We start from the raw sequence: 14,933 nt of genomic DNA on the forward strand, positions 1-14,933 counted from the left end.
GGTTAACAAACGAAAGAAAGAAAAAAGGCGTACAGGGAAAATAAACAATCCTGTACGCCTATGCAATACAAATTGAAGCTTTTTCTAAAGAAGGTTTCTTTGATTTTGGTACAAAGATCAGGTCATTTCTTGGCATCCATGAAAAGAGGAGTGTTTAGCTAATCAACTATAGGATGCTGGGAAACAACCCACAATGAAAGAAAAGTTGAAAATTGTCAAATTTTCTTTTTGTTTAACCTTAGTTTGCCATCACTAAAGAAGTTATAAATTAATGGATAGGAGTGAATATTGTAACCCCAAGCCTAGTGAATTGATTTGCTTCCTAAGCTAATGAGAACCTCAAGAGGAAATATTGGCCTTGAGTACTATTCGCACCCACTACAATCAATTATATTTAATACAAAAAATTTATTCACATTTATTAAAAAAAAAACAATTTAGGTAATACAAATGATATCATGAGTATATAAATATTGCATTCATCATCTAGCTATAAAATAGGAGTGCAAATATACTTGAGTCGGGGTTCATCGAAAACAATATCTTCATAAGATAGATAGGAATAGGAATAAGACTACGTACACACTACTCTCCTCGGACTCTACTTGTAGAATTACAATAGATATGTTGTTGTAATGCAAATATATTATATTAATCGCGTGCAAAGACTAAAATATATCATGCAAGCATTATAAGTGTAATTTTTTTTGAAATAGTTCGAACTGGCCTGAAATATCATAAATAGTGAGACATCTCTAAATATTCTATTAGCGTCCCATTTAATAAATCACTTATTTCTCAAAACATTATCCTTTCTGAGTGAATTTATTCATTCCATGTTAGATGATCAAGACAAATAATAAATTTTGTAAACTATAAAAGATTATTATTATCTTATAAGTCATCAACACTATAGATGTGTAACTTGAAATAACACTAATATTGTCGCATCTCTAACTATATTTTATTAGCATCTCACTTAATAAATTACTTGAGTCACCGATTTTCAAAGCATTATTATTTCTGAATACAGTTATTCATTCTACCTCAAATAATCAAAACATATAATACGTACATTTTATGTGTCTTTTATAAATTATGAAAGAATATTTTTAACTTATAAATCATCAACATTATAAATTTCTAGCTTAAAATATCACAAATATTATAGCATCTCTAATCATCCTATTAAACATCTTACTTAATAAATCACCCGAATCATCTATTTTCAAAATGTTACCATTTCTAAGCGTAAATTCTTAATTCATTTTATGCACATCACAAAATCAAAACACGTGATATATGAATTTTATAAACTATAAAAACTCTACTAAACGACTTATTAGAGACAAAGGTCTGTACATATTCTATGCTCTCAGATCTATATTGTGAGATTTCACTAAATATGTTATTGTTATTGTATAAAAATACTATTACAATAATAATAACATTCATACTATAATTTCACAAAATAAAATTTGATGAGAATGTAATGCAACCCTTATATTAAATGAGAATGTAATGCAACCCTTATATTAAAATTATATTTAGAATAGAAAAATTATTTCTGATTAACGTGTAATTGTGTTTGCATGAAAACACAACTCAATTAGAAAAAAGTCCTATTTGGGACATAATGTAGTCAAAAACTCAAAAAGTTGGCATTTGTCAGTTCAAATAAAGAAACAACCTTTCTGCAGCATTCCAAAATCTTGCATAGAAAGAAGAAGAAGAAGAAGAAAGGAGTGAAACGGAAAAGATGAAAGAGTTGAGGAGATTAGGAAAGCGGCGAGTCCATCCAATTTCAGTTTGGCTAAAAGCCAATTCAAGAAGAAAAATCCATCAGATTGAAAAAAAAAAAATGGAAGAGATTACGAGCATCTTGATTGTCTTTACTACAACTACTACTAAACTTTCATCAAATTCAGCAACACCCATTTGCCCTATTCACTATCCTAACCCTACAGCATACAGAAAAAAAACCATCTTTGTTCCGCCGACTCATAGAATCCTTCAATTTTAATCTCTTTTTCTGGTTCGACATTCATTTGAAGGTACATTTTTTGTTTAATCCAACTAATGTGATTGCTTTAACAACATTCATTTTGCTTACTCCTGTAACAAGGTACATTTTTTTTTGTTTTTGTTTATTTATCAGGTGCCTGAATGTGTATTGATTGAACTTTCTTGGGATGTAGGTGTGTGTTAAATTGAACTTTCTTGGGATGTGGGTGTGTGTTGATTAATGTGCTTGTGTTCTGGAATGTGAGAATTCTTTCTTGGTGCTTTTTTGGGGGGGTCTTTCCTTGTGTTCTCTTGATGTTTTGTTGGGTTTGAGTATTCTGTGCATAGTCATTTGTTTGTGTTAAAATGAACTTTCTTGGCATGTGGGTGTGTGTTGATTAATGTGCTTGTGTTCTGGCATGTGAGAATTCTTCATTTTGTTGTTGTTGTTGTTGTGGTTTTGCCTTGTGTTAGTTTGATGCTTTGTTGTGTTTGAGTATTCTGTTGGTAGAATTTCGTATCGTTTATATGTTTAGATTCTATTGTTGAGCCTGATTATAGTTCATTGGCTCATATATGTAAAATCGTCTTCTTTGAATGTTTTTGCTTGTGTGGTCTGATAAGTCTCTTATATGGCATGCTAAAGCCTTGTTAATCCAGTTACTTTGGATTTTTGAGTAATGGATTTTGTGATCTACTAGTTTTGTCTAAAATTTCAATGTCATTGTGGTGATCCTTCGATTTCTGTTACTATATAATGTTTCTTGTACTTCTATTATCGTATTAATTTGTTGTAGTTATTGTTCAGTTGTGATGCTTTCACTTCTGTTTACTCTTTTTGGATTGCTTTGGACTGTTTATCTTTAGTCGAGAGTCTATCGAAAAAATCTATCTAGCTCTAAGGTAGGGGTAAGGTCTCTTTGTGGGACTATAATGGGTATGTTGTTATTCGGGTGATCATTTCAATTTATTGATGATACATTTACATCTTGGCCTTCCATATGAGGTGCAGAGCTGTTTCCTGATGCTAAAACCTGGATTTTCAATCTTTTTTGGTAGCTTTTCCTTCAATTTTTTCTTGCTTAAAAAATGTTTCTCTTCATGTTTTTCCTGTTAGAAGCCGTTTTCCGCAATTGTCTTTAAGTTTTTTCTGTTGCATGCTTGCAGTTTAAAGTTGGTGCACCAATTTCCAAGTTTATTTTTGTATTGTGTACTTTTAACAATCTAATTGGTACACATTTGCTTGTGGTAGCACAGATTCTTCTTATACATCATGGATGACTGTGGTGGTAGTCAACATGAAGGGCTCATTGGTACTGTAAGAAAGGAAAGAAGCCAGACGCTGCAGCGACCTAGGACAGAGAATCTGACAGTTCCTGGATGCCATCATCACTCACCCCAGACATCACTTTCAGATAATGTTGATAGTGTCTCTAGTGATGAGTATAATGATGATGCTAATGCAGGAGAGAGAATCTACAACCTCAATCTCTCTATATCTAGAGATTCTTCTGCTAACAGGTTTAAAGGTGATTATTCTTCTATAAAGAACAAGGAGGATGGGGGATCTAGCGCTACATATGATAATGCACGTGGGGGAGATGATACAAATCCCAGGCATGGTGCGTCTGTTAGGCAGTTAGGGAATGCTGGGGATGATGTGGCTAATGATAGCAAGCTAAAAAAGTTGAAGCTGGAAGCTGGTGGAGTGACCCGCATTATTCAAACCAAAAATAGTTCTGATGGATCATCTGGCAGTTTGTTGTCTTTTAAAAGTGCACAACCTTCTGATGCCTCCCAACCTCTGCAGAATCTCACTCAGGTTTATAGCACGCTTGACTTAATCTTTTGGATTCTCTAAATTCACTTGAATCTTGATTAATTTTGTCAGATTTTGTCTGGTAGAAATTATGGTTGGTTTGGAGGGGAGGACACTTAAGAATTTTCCACCTTTTCCCTTCGTCCACTTTTACTTGTCCACTATGTGAAAAGTAGATGTCCACTTTTACTTGTCCAATTTAGAAACCCAAAGAGATAATTTATCAATTTATACCCGTTTTGCCCTTATTATTAAGTATTAATTATTTCCTATTAATTTATCAATGAGTGCGAAACTTATAATAAGTAGGGGTTATATTGTAAAATTACCCTTTTATTTATTGCTTTTTAAGGGGTGTGCCAAGTTAAACATGGACAAGTAAACATGGACGTAGGGATTACTAGTCTCCGTCTAGTATCCGGAATGTGGATAAGAGAACACATAAAGCAACATCTAAATTTGGTTTTTCTCAGGGGATGAAGCATTCTTTTTGGTAGCTAATTTGGAGATTCACTACTTCCTTTCCAAATAAGTAAGCAAGGAAAGTTAGTCATTGCAAATTCTTTAAAAAGATGCAACTTGTGATTATTCCATTGTTCATTTACCTATCTGCATGGCTATTATGTGACAATGATTATATATTATGTGACGACGGTTATCTTTTAATAATCCTGGTAACGCTGATCTTTCATTCGAACCGTCTTTGGGTTTTAGGACAATTCAAGTGAAGATGGTCCTCTTGCAGATAAGAAAAGTGTGTCGAAAGGAATTTTGTGCGAGGATTTCCCAGGAGGAACTTTTGGTGCTAGCAAGAGCGATATGGAGAAGATGCCGATGAAGAATGTGCTTGTTTTGGATGGGCTTGATGAGGATGAGGATGAGGATGAGGATGAGATTCACTACATGGAGAAGCTTAATTTGGGCAGAGAAATAACTAAGACAAGAAGTCTTTCTCGGGGTTTGAAGGTCGATAAATATGAAATGTTGGAAGATGTTGGAAGGTCAGGCAAAGAAATTAAAAGAATATCAAATCCAGCTTCTGAGTATACTGATTATGGAGAGGAAGAACTAGTGTCTGATTATGAGGAGGAAGAACTATTGTCTGATGGAGAGGCCAAGCAGACAAAGAAGAAGGAGAAACAAATGGGGGAGTCCTATGAGACACCAGTTGAAACAAAGAGCGAAATACGTCTTACAACACGACAACGGGCTCTTCTGTCAGGCAAAGAAGTTAAAACAGTATCAAATAGAGGTTCTGAGTATCCTGATTATGAGGAGGAAGAACTATTGTCTGATGGAGAAGCCAAGCGGACAAAGAAGAAGGAGAAACAAATGAAGGAGTGCGATGAGACACCAGTTGAAACAAAGAGCAAAATTAGTCTTACAACACGACAACGTGCCCTTCTGTCAAGAAGGGATTCGTCTGCTACTTCTGTGAATCAGATTGGATATTCTTACGGTTGTCCCCCAGCACCACCTCAAAGTGAGAAAATTTTGTGTTTACTCATATCTTGCAGTGTTGTCCCATTCCTCAAGCACCTTTTCTGATAGTAAAATATTTGTCTTGTCATCCCTGCTATTTTGACAGAACAAAAGGAGAAGCTCTCAGCAGTTGAGCAGGAACTGAAAAAAACAAAGGCTGCTCAGAGACGTAGAATACAGCATGAGAAGGCAGCTCGGGAATCAGAGGTTTGCTCTTGTTTTTGCTCTTGCTTTTGATGTTTCATGTTTTTTTAGATTTTATGATGCTGAAATGAGCATAACTTTTTGAGTTTTTCAGGCTGAGGCAATTAGAAAAATACTAGGTCAAGATTCCAACAGGAAAAAGCAAGAAGAGAAAATAAAGAAGCAGCAGGAAGAGTTGGCACGGGTATCTCATGTGTTGCTAGGCTGCAATTTCATTAATGTTATCAAGCTAATGATCAATTAATTGTTGTATCTGGCAGGAGGAGGCTGCCAAAGAGCTTGCACCAAACACTATCAGAACAGTTATGGGCCCTGCTGGAACTACTGTTACATTTTCTCACGATATGGGTTTGCCAAGTATTTTTGACTCTAAGCCTTGCAGGTTAGGATTGTCGCCCCTTCTATTTCGTCCTCATTTTCCACTGTTGTATTTCGATATGGCTGGAGTCTGGATAATCATTGATCCTTACTTTTTATGATTAATAGTCATGCAAGGTTCTTACTGTTTGTGCTTTGTGGTTTTGTTGTTATACTCCAGTTATCCTCCCCCTCGTGAAAAATGTGCTGGTCCTTCCTGTGTGAACCCATTCAAGTACCGGGATTCGAAGTCAAACCTTCCTCTTTGCAGTCTCAAGTGCTACAAGGCAAGTCATGAAAAAATGCAGGATTAGAAGACCTGCTATCATTGTTGTGACATATGCAGGTATTCCGGCTAGTTTATATTTTTAACTTTGGGAAGGACAATGAAGATTCTTTTTCTCTCTCAATCATATTGCGTAATTTGTTTTTACAGGATTTTGGATTAGCACAGTGATTCAGAACATAGCTGGGAATGGTTTGTTGAGGAGAGGGCTATTCTTTCTTGTTGGTTACTATTTTCTTTTATATTTACTCCATGGATCATCTTCCAAAACTATTGGTCATATTATGGTCTGTTTTAGCCTTTCCATTCAAACATTCTTGAACACTTCATATCCTTGCTTTTATGGGAAGTCGTATTCGCTTCAATTGGTTTGTTGACTTCGTCTGTTGTTTCGTATACTTTTGATTGCATTTCATAAAATGTTGCTCCATTTAATTGTTGAGCTCATTTATATTGTTTTAGCTCTGCTAATGCCATAGTTTTGACAAGTAAGCTGAGATCAATTTTGAATAGAATATTTTTTTTGAGAATGGCAACACTATGATGTCTACACAAGCTGTGTAGCCATTACAAAAGAAGATCTAAAAGCTTGCTAGATGTAATGTAAGACATCTAAAATTGAGTCTGATTCCTCTGGGTATTCTTGTTTACACACTAAACAGTTCATCTTTTTAACTTTTGTATACAACTGTTTTTGTCTTCAGAACATCTTAGATTTCTTTCCTTCCACATAATCCACCAAATGGAGGCTGTGACAATCCTCCATCTCTCTTTATGATTGGATAATCTTCCTTCTTTGTTCCAACTGACTAGAACTTCACCCAAACCTTGTAGCATGACCAATCTTATACCTCTGAGATTAATGAAAATTTTCCATAACTGATAAGTCCATTTACAATGTTAAATGCCTTGCCAAAGAAAATTTCTTCTCAAGGCATCAACTTTCCCAACTACATTTCCAGGCACAAGAAATGGGGATATCATGTATGTAGGTAGTGCATCAAGAACACTATTGATTAAGCTCAGTCTTCCCCTCCCCCCCCAGTGACAAGTATTGGCTTTTCCAATTAGACAGTTTCTTCTCAATTTTGAATAGAATTTTACAAATAGATCATGTATTAATGGTCTGTGTTGCTCACCTATTGATCTGCTCTTTGAACTCTCAATTTGTACTCTTGCTTGCTTACAGAAAGTGTGATTATGTACTCATCTGTATATGAGTAATTTGATGTTGAAGAACCTGCTTACCGTACTCTCATTGTATTGACTTGACGAGTGATTTACAAGAATGACCTTGGAGGTGGTTGATTTTGGACTTTTGACCTTGCTTGCCCTATGATCAAATCTTCAAGTTCAACAAGATTTGACATTTGACCATGAAAGTTTCTCGTGGAGTAAGGGGGGGGGGGGGGGTTCAAAAAGTTCAAGACCAATTTTCAAGTTCATTGAGTGTAATTCCCTGTGACTTGTAGCTTTGTTAATAGATGCAAATCCTATTAACTAGACCAATTAGGTATCTGATTGGACAGTTACCGAGTGTCTATGCTGGCGGTAAGTAGTAGGTATCAGGGGAATTAGTCAAGGCCGGTGGAGGTGGTAGGTACTGGGGGATAGGTATCTGTGCTTTGTGCCGGTAGAAAGTAGTAGGTATCTGATGCATCAATGAAAGCTTACTTTTGGATGCAAATGCCAAATATTGCCAAGTTCTTTGTGGTTGTTTAATTAATTAACTTCCAACTATATTCTATTTTAAGGGCCATACCCAAATCTTAGAATCTAGTATAGGTGAAGTAGTAAAAGGCCACATGTATAATGCCATCACGTTGCATTTGGTGGCATTTGTCGTTATCACGATCAATCACTTATTATATTTAAGAAATTTCACTCCAAAAAAGGAGCAATAACAAGTTCAACTAATAACTAATAATTACTAGTATCTAACAACAATGGTTAAATTGCAAATAAACTATGCATAATGTTAATTAGAATGCAAATAAACAATGCATTATAATGTCTACATACTTGATTAGTTTAATTTTGTTATTATATTTAAAAAATCAACCTACTTAGTTCAATTTCTTTTTTAGAAAAAAAATTGATTCTAACTGAGCTGTGAACACCTCTATTGGTTGGTGTTTCCTTAACCTATCTAAATGTACGTATCATACTCGATGAAAATAGAAAAAAACTTCTTTCCTCTTGGGTATAAAAGCTTACCTAGTGTATAAATTGAAATTCATTATTAGGTCACTCAATAAAATTTGAAAGCTTACCGTAAGTGTTGACGTCGTCTAGTTTCCTTTTCAGTATTGTTATTATTACTTTTTTTATTATTACCTTATTTTTCAATGTTAGTATTATATGTTTATTTTTTTTTGCTTCAATTATTTATTATTTATTGTTGTTAATTGTTATTGTTCTCTTCTTCTTTATTTTTAACATGACGTCGTCGCTGCCATATTTGCTTGATACACTTATCTTTTTACATGCTTAATTTGAATAGAGAGTCTATCAGAAACAATTTTTCTACCTTCACAAAAGTCGAGAGATAAGGTTGCGTACACGTCATCCTCCCCACTTATAGAATAATACTAGTTATATTGTTGTTGTAGTACATTTTAAAAGAATTTTGAACAACTTATCACCCGTACTGGTAAGTCAGAACATCTCAGTATAAGTGTTTTATGTATAAAAAAAATAATTTTTGACCTACATAGACAATATAATTTTGTACGTATATCATACTACAATTTTTCAATGAAAAAAAAAAAAGAGAAAACGCTTAATCATAAATATACCTTACGTGCTATGACCACCAAATGGTTGAAAATAATAATAAACTTATAAAGTACCATACATTATTGAATTTAGTTAAATAATAATTATACACCAAACTCGTTAGAGAAATAAAAATTAAATATCATATGTCAACCTTATGCAGAAAAAATCATCGTGACAACCACTTTATAATTTTTTTGATCAAATTATATATACCTCTCAAATCCTCCTTGTAACACACGCACAAAAAATCATATTTTTTTCTTTTTTTGCTCGTTAAGTTTAATACATTAAATGGGTTCGAGTTCGGAATTCTACCGACCAGAAGAGAAGAAGATCATTTCAGTCTCTAACTACGTTGCCAATATGTTAAGAGAGTCATTTCAATGCGTTGCTATTATCCTCCTTAGCCTTCTCCTTCCTCTCTCCTTTACCGTCCTCGCCAGACTGTCAGTCACGCATTATCTCATTGCCACATCAGATTACATGGAGCCCGATACACTCCTTGTCAGGCTCTTTCTCTATGTCAATCCTACTTTTCTTTATCTACTAGCTCCACTTGTCAGCATTTTTGCTATGACTCAATGCTTGACAGGACAAACTTTGTTTGATCACATGATTTCAAAATCTCATCTTTATGTGTCGTGGTTTTTACTCTTCACGTTTCAAATTTGCACGTGCATAGGTATAGAAGGTAGTATAGTTGTTGGAATAGATGGTACTAGTTTTAGTCACGAAAGATTATGTTTATTGACGAGAAGTTTGTTTTTCATGGGATTGCATGATACGACGTTGTTTTGGTCCAAGAAAGTAGTGAAGCCGGTGGTGGATGACACAGTTTTTGGCGTTGAGACAAAGGATAGGTATGTTGAGAAGTTGGCTATGGCAATGAGTTTTGGTATTTTGTGGTGGTGCAAGTTAGGGGATGAAATTGAATCTTTAGTGGTTGTAGCTGAGGTGAAAAGGGACTTATTTGGTAGTGTTGGTTTGGTTGATTTTGTTGGTTGGTGGTTGTATTATGTGACTGTGGCAATTGGTATGGCTAAGGTTGTCAAGGCACTCATTTGGCTAAATTTTGTGTTGTTTTGTGGAAATGTAGTTGATTCAGACAATGCAGTCTGTTGTGCAAGAAATGATGACAAGGTCTAAGAAGAGTACTTTTGATATTTTCTGTTCCTGTCTCTGTTAGAAAGTTGTAATCTTGATTGTTAAACAGAATTTGCTTTGTCAAAGAAGAGGACATGTATGCATTTTTATTTTTGAGTAGAACAAATGCAAATACAAATATTCATTCTTTTATTACCGAGAACGCCGAGTGTCTTCGGAAAGAGTTTCCTAGAGGTAAGGTCTGTGTATACTCTATCCTAAACCCGGATTTCATTGAGTTTCTTGTTATTGTTGTTGTTACCGAGAAATCTGTATGGAGTAGACCCTTTGGTCCAGCCACAGCTTTTGAAACTCAAAGATGATGGGCCCGCTCCTCTATCCTTCTTCACTTTTTTTTTTTAAAAAAAATCCTTCTCCACTTAAATACCAGAGTTAGTTTGACCTATTCAATTTCCAGGATGCCCAAAAATCAGACATGGTTTTTCTGTTGTATGTTTCTTTTCTATTTGCTTGACATTTGAAACAAGCAAGCCAGAAAAAGTCGTATGATTATCTAGTGCTTGTCAAGTGCCTTGTCATAACTAAAATGACATAACATGCACCTCCTTTTTTTGAGGTGGGGGTGGGGGGTGGGTTACTTTGACAAAAAAACCCATCAAAACACTATGCTCCACTGAGACAAACATTTGGCCTGCTAACTTTCTTTCTTGTTTCTTTTATGATCCGTCTAGATAATGTACTTTTTGATAAACTTTTATCTTTCGTCATTTGTTTCTATGGCATTATGCCTTTTAGCAGTTTCTCATTGTCTCAAGCATAGAGTCCAAATGCATAAATCCTTAATATGATCTTGGTTACCTCAGTAAAAGTTGCTTTAAGAGATACAAACAATACAATTCTGTTAGAAAACTATCTTCATCTGGACTTTCTGCTTGTCCCAGCCATGGCAACAAAATCACCATGGTTTCAATCTTTTAAGCTTTCACCATGACCAGGTTATTTTGCTACGCGAGGACAAAAACTTTACTTTCAACCTTGTTGAGGTCATACTGAGTGAATTCCCTTAATATAAGTAAAACACAGGTTACTGAAAGCCTAACATCACCAAGACTAAAAATTTGATCAAATCTGCTTTGTTAGCTAGCACTTTAACTGGTCTTGGAGTTGGGATCATGGATCAAATCTCAATCCCCACCATTGATTTCAGTGTTTTCCAGGGTGATCACAATCATCTTCAAGAGTGTGGGAGAAATGAATTGATCAACAATGGCATCGTAGATCCTTGGTTTGAATTGGACAGTGAGGATCTTGATTCTCTTTACACTGTATTTGACCTTAAATATCAAGAGAATCCATCAGACAAACAAGTCAAGTTATTAGAAGATCATCAACAAAACATTTCAGATCATTGGACCCAAAGTGATGATTCTTCCAACATGGACTTGCCCCTGCAGCCTATCCAAATTCAAATGACACCCAAAGCATCTAATGGGATTCAGCCTCAGGTGCCAAGGCTTGACAATTTCCATGGAGAGAAAACAACTTCCATTTCTTTAGCATCTTTGGAGTTCTTGAACAATTGTGGGAGATTGTTTCAGAAATCAAGCGAGGAAAACTTGAGCAACATACTCAACAACGAGGCTCGTGTAAGTAACATCCCTAAGTTATCAACAGAAGAAATCTTACGAGTTGCTGGAGAAAGATATATCCAATATTCCACCCAAAGGGTAGATGGTCTTTCTATGTTTATACATCCGTATGCTTCATCACTTTCGGGCCTTTCTATAGAGCAAACAAAGGACATGGAACTTGTTCACCTCCTTCTAGCTGCTGCAGAAGAAGTGGATCAGCAGCAATTTCATTTGGCTAGCCAATCTATTGCACACTGCCTGTGGAAGGCATCTGTTACAGGTAACGTTAAATTGTGTTTCAACTCATCTAAAAGCTTAAGCTATTAGAGAGAGTACACATTTATTTACTTGTTTATATCTTGAATAGGTAATCCGATCCAGAGACTTTGTTTCTATTTTTGTGGAGCTTTACAAGAAAGGATTGATCGAGAAATAGGAAGGTCCCTGTGTTTTGAAAGAAAGTTAAGGTTTTTAAGCACTCTGGCATTAGGTACTACACATGAATCCTTAACCTGCCATACAGAAATTCCCTTCAGTCAAGTAATGCAATTCGCGGGAAATCAGGCAATAGTTGAAAATGTTAAAGGTGCAACCAAGATCCATTTGGTTGATTTTAATATCAGAAGTGGAATTCAGTGTACAGGCTTGATGCAAGCTCTTTCAGAACAACGCGACTGTCCAATTGAGCTTCTGAAGATAACAGCCATTGGACACCAAGAAAAAGAGAAAATCGAAGAAACAGGCAAGAGATTACAAAGTTTTGCCAATTTCTTGAATCTTCCCTTTTCATTTGATATGGTCTTTATGTCTGACATGAAAGATCTTAAGGCAGAATCAGTCAATGTTAAAGCAGATGAAACAGTGGCAGTCTATTGTTACACTGTACTTAGAACAATGATCTGCAGGCAAGATTATTTGGACAACACGATACGAGTAATCAGAGGACTAAGACCATCTGTGGTTGTTGTCTGTGAAATTGAAGCAAACCATAATTCACCTTCATTTTTGAATCGTTTCGTAGAGGCACTTTTCTATTACAGTGTGCTTTTTGATTGCTTTGAGGACTGCATGGATAGAGACAATTTGGTTAGAAAGAGGATTGAAGTATTTCACATTGGTGAAGGTATCCGGAATATGGTTGCAGCTGAGGGTGCAGAAAGGTTCACTCGGAATGTAAAGCTTGATGTATGGAGAGCATACTTTGCACGGTTCAGAATGGTGGAAATGGAGCTCAGTGAGTCGTCGCGATATCAAGCAAATCTGATTCTCAAACAATTTTCCCATGGCAGTTCCTGCATTGTTCAAAATGACGGGAAGGCCCTCCTAGTTGGATGGAAGGGAACACCCATTGAATCTGTTTCAATTTGGAAGTTCTTGTAAACACGCTGAAAAGGGCAGCTTTAAGGACAATTCCATGTTGAGAAAATCAGTAGGATACTTGATCTATCTTCTATATACCCTTAAGAATTGTTGTAGCTAGGCAAAAGGTGCAAGCAAACACACATTGAGGATAAAACGAGAGAAAGTCGCTTGTGATGGTTGGGTTATGTCCAGCGTTGGCCTCCAGATGCATTGGTCCACAGTTGTGCAACTATGGCGAGTAAAGGTGTTAAAAAAGGGACGGAATAGACCTAAATCATATGAAAGGAAGTTGTCTCAAAAGATCTACAATCTCTTGGATTTTTCATATAGGTTTAGCAAAAAATAGGGCACAATGGAAGAAGAGGATCAATATATGTGATACCAACTAGTTGGGAATATGTTTTAGTCATATTAGTACATTTACAAAAGGTCCTATGTTTTCAAAGAATATTTTAGTTCTGCTGAAGATTTATAAGCCAGAAAAACTAAACCTTTTTTTTAAAAATTAGTATAATATTGCTCTGTGGAAACAACGTCTCGCAAAAATGCAGGGTAAGATTGCGTACAATAGTTCCTTGTCATGTGGTCCTTTCTCGGATCCCACACATAGCGGGAGCTTAGTGAACCGGATTTCCCTTTTTATAATATTGCTCGGTGATGAGAGTAAATGAAGCGACATAGTAAGTGAGGATTTATATAACTTATCCTAAGCAATCCCGACTTGCTTGGGCTTGAGACATAGTAATTGTTTGGAGTTACTATAGTTGGCATCATCTCGTGTATTTACATGATTTTTAAAACAACTATGCGTTTACCATGCAACCTAAATCTACCATGGATAGAAGGCCTTTTCGTTTCTCAATTTCTTTTTTAATCAAAGGGAAAAAACAAGTGAGTGAACACCATAACTATCAAAAGAAAACAAAGAGTCCAAGAACCCTTTCAGCCTTGATTCAATAATAACTACCTGACCAAAATAAAGCGCGTCCTCCAGTAAGTAGGCTGACTCTCTGAAATGCTTTGTGCACCGTAGGAAGGAATGCAGGAAAGGAAAGCACTTGGAAGAGGCCGCCCTTTTATCCCTCGTTCTTCCATACTTCCAATAAAATCCCCCTATATTCATCACCTCATTAGCAGAGGCTAACATCCAACATGTGACTCACTTCAGCAGATCATGTTGTGGCTTTTCGTGGATAGTGTTGGTTTTTTAAAAAGACGGGGCAGCAAAAAAGGGGGCTAAAATGACTTTCTTTAGATTGAAATGACTTTCAACTGTTTTTCAATATTTTTATTAAGTATAGGAGGGCTTTAAATAGCCAACTTAAAACAAAAAATTGCATAATTTAAATTTCAAAATAAACTAAAATATCTTATCAAACTAATCTATCTAACAGAAATTTAAAATTCAAATTATCTAAACTTAAGTAACTTATTAAACTGAAAATTATTGCAGTAACTAAAGTAAAATTCAACACTCCTCTTTGCTTTAATTACTGCAATTTAAAAAAGTTGTTCTTCCTCGATTTCTGATTCTACTGCTTGTGCTTGAAGATTGTTTTTAAGCTTGCACACTTTTGTAACATGGCCTGCTTGTTTGCAATTTCCACATATTGCATCAGGTCTCCACCAACAGAATTTTTTCGAGTGTGTTTTTCTTTTACAGTATTTGCAAAAAGGATACTTGCCTTTTTCTTTTAGACTCGAATCTCTCTGGAATTGTCACAAGAATTTTTTTCTACTATTCTATGATCTTTGAAATCCTCGCCAAACAACCTAATTTTATTAACAATCAAAGAAATCTTGTCAGAATACTTAACAATAATTTCATCCTCTTGCATCCTAAGAGATTCAAAATCCCTTTTCAAATTCAAATTTTGCATTTGTCTAACTCGTCACTTCCTTG

The 14,933-nt window shown here is 35.4% G+C and overlaps 3 protein-coding genes across 3 annotated transcripts; all 3 read left to right on the top strand.

Annotated features, from left to right (window-relative positions):
• Window positions 1-1,682: 1,682 nt before the first annotated feature.
• LOC129900376 (uncharacterized) lies at window positions 1,683-6,517 on the top strand. The gene is made up of 8 exons (XM_055975335.1): window positions 1,683-2,054; window positions 3,262-3,826; window positions 4,538-5,306; window positions 5,412-5,512; window positions 5,604-5,693; window positions 5,770-5,891; window positions 6,048-6,212; window positions 6,303-6,517. Exons 2-7 carry the CDS (start codon window positions 3,278-3,280, stop codon window positions 6,178-6,180), a joined length of 1,764 nt encoding a protein of 587 aa, XP_055831310.1. The 5' UTR covers window positions 1,683-2,054; window positions 3,262-3,277; the 3' UTR covers window positions 6,181-6,212; window positions 6,303-6,517.
• Window positions 6,518-9,224: 2,707 nt separating this feature from the next.
• LOC129898806 (uncharacterized) lies at window positions 9,225-10,079 on the top strand. Its single transcript, XM_055973494.1, has one exon. The coding sequence runs from the start codon at window positions 9,225-9,227 to the stop codon at window positions 10,077-10,079; it is 855 nt and encodes a 284-aa protein (XP_055829469.1).
• A 703-nt stretch (window positions 10,080-10,782) lies between these two features.
• On the top strand, window positions 10,783-13,505 carry LOC129900578 (DELLA protein RGL1-like). The gene is made up of 2 exons (XM_055975580.1): window positions 10,783-11,948; window positions 12,036-13,505. Exons 1-2 carry the CDS (start codon window positions 11,210-11,212, stop codon window positions 13,046-13,048), a joined length of 1,752 nt encoding a protein of 583 aa, XP_055831555.1. The 5' UTR covers window positions 10,783-11,209; the 3' UTR covers window positions 13,049-13,505.
• Window positions 13,506-14,933: the final 1,428 nt, after the last annotated feature.

Source organism: Solanum dulcamara, chromosome 8 (assembly GCF_947179165.1).
Source record: "Solanum dulcamara chromosome 8, daSolDulc1.2, whole genome shotgun sequence".
Lineage (NCBI taxonomy): Eukaryota > Viridiplantae > Streptophyta > Magnoliopsida > Solanales > Solanaceae > Solanum > Solanum dulcamara.

What these genes read in the sequence shown, in the direction of transcription:
- LOC129900376 (XM_055975335.1), top strand. Translation starts at nt 3,278, where the DNA reads ATGGATGACTGTGGTGGTAGTCAACATGAAGGGCTCATTGGTACTGTA. An exon ending in CTCTGCAGAATCTCACTCAG is followed by an intron (nt 3,827 to 4,537) that starts GTTTATAGCACG and finishes TTTGGGTTTTAG; the next exon opens with GACAATTCAAGTGAAGATGG. An exon ending in AGCAGGAAGAGTTGGCACGG is followed by an intron (nt 5,694 to 5,769) that starts GTATCTCATGTG and finishes TGTATCTGGCAG; the next exon opens with GAGGAGGCTGCCAAAGAGCT.
- LOC129898806 (XM_055973494.1), top strand. Translation starts at nt 9,225, where the DNA reads ATGGGTTCGAGTTCGGAATTCTACCGACCAGAAGAGAAGAAGATCATT.
- LOC129900578 (XM_055975580.1), top strand. Translation starts at nt 11,210, where the DNA reads ATGGATCAAATCTCAATCCCCACCATTGATTTCAGTGTTTTCCAGGGT. An exon ending in GTGGAAGGCATCTGTTACAG is followed by an intron (nt 11,949 to 12,035) that starts GTAACGTTAAAT and finishes TATCTTGAATAG; the next exon opens with GTAATCCGATCCAGAGACTT.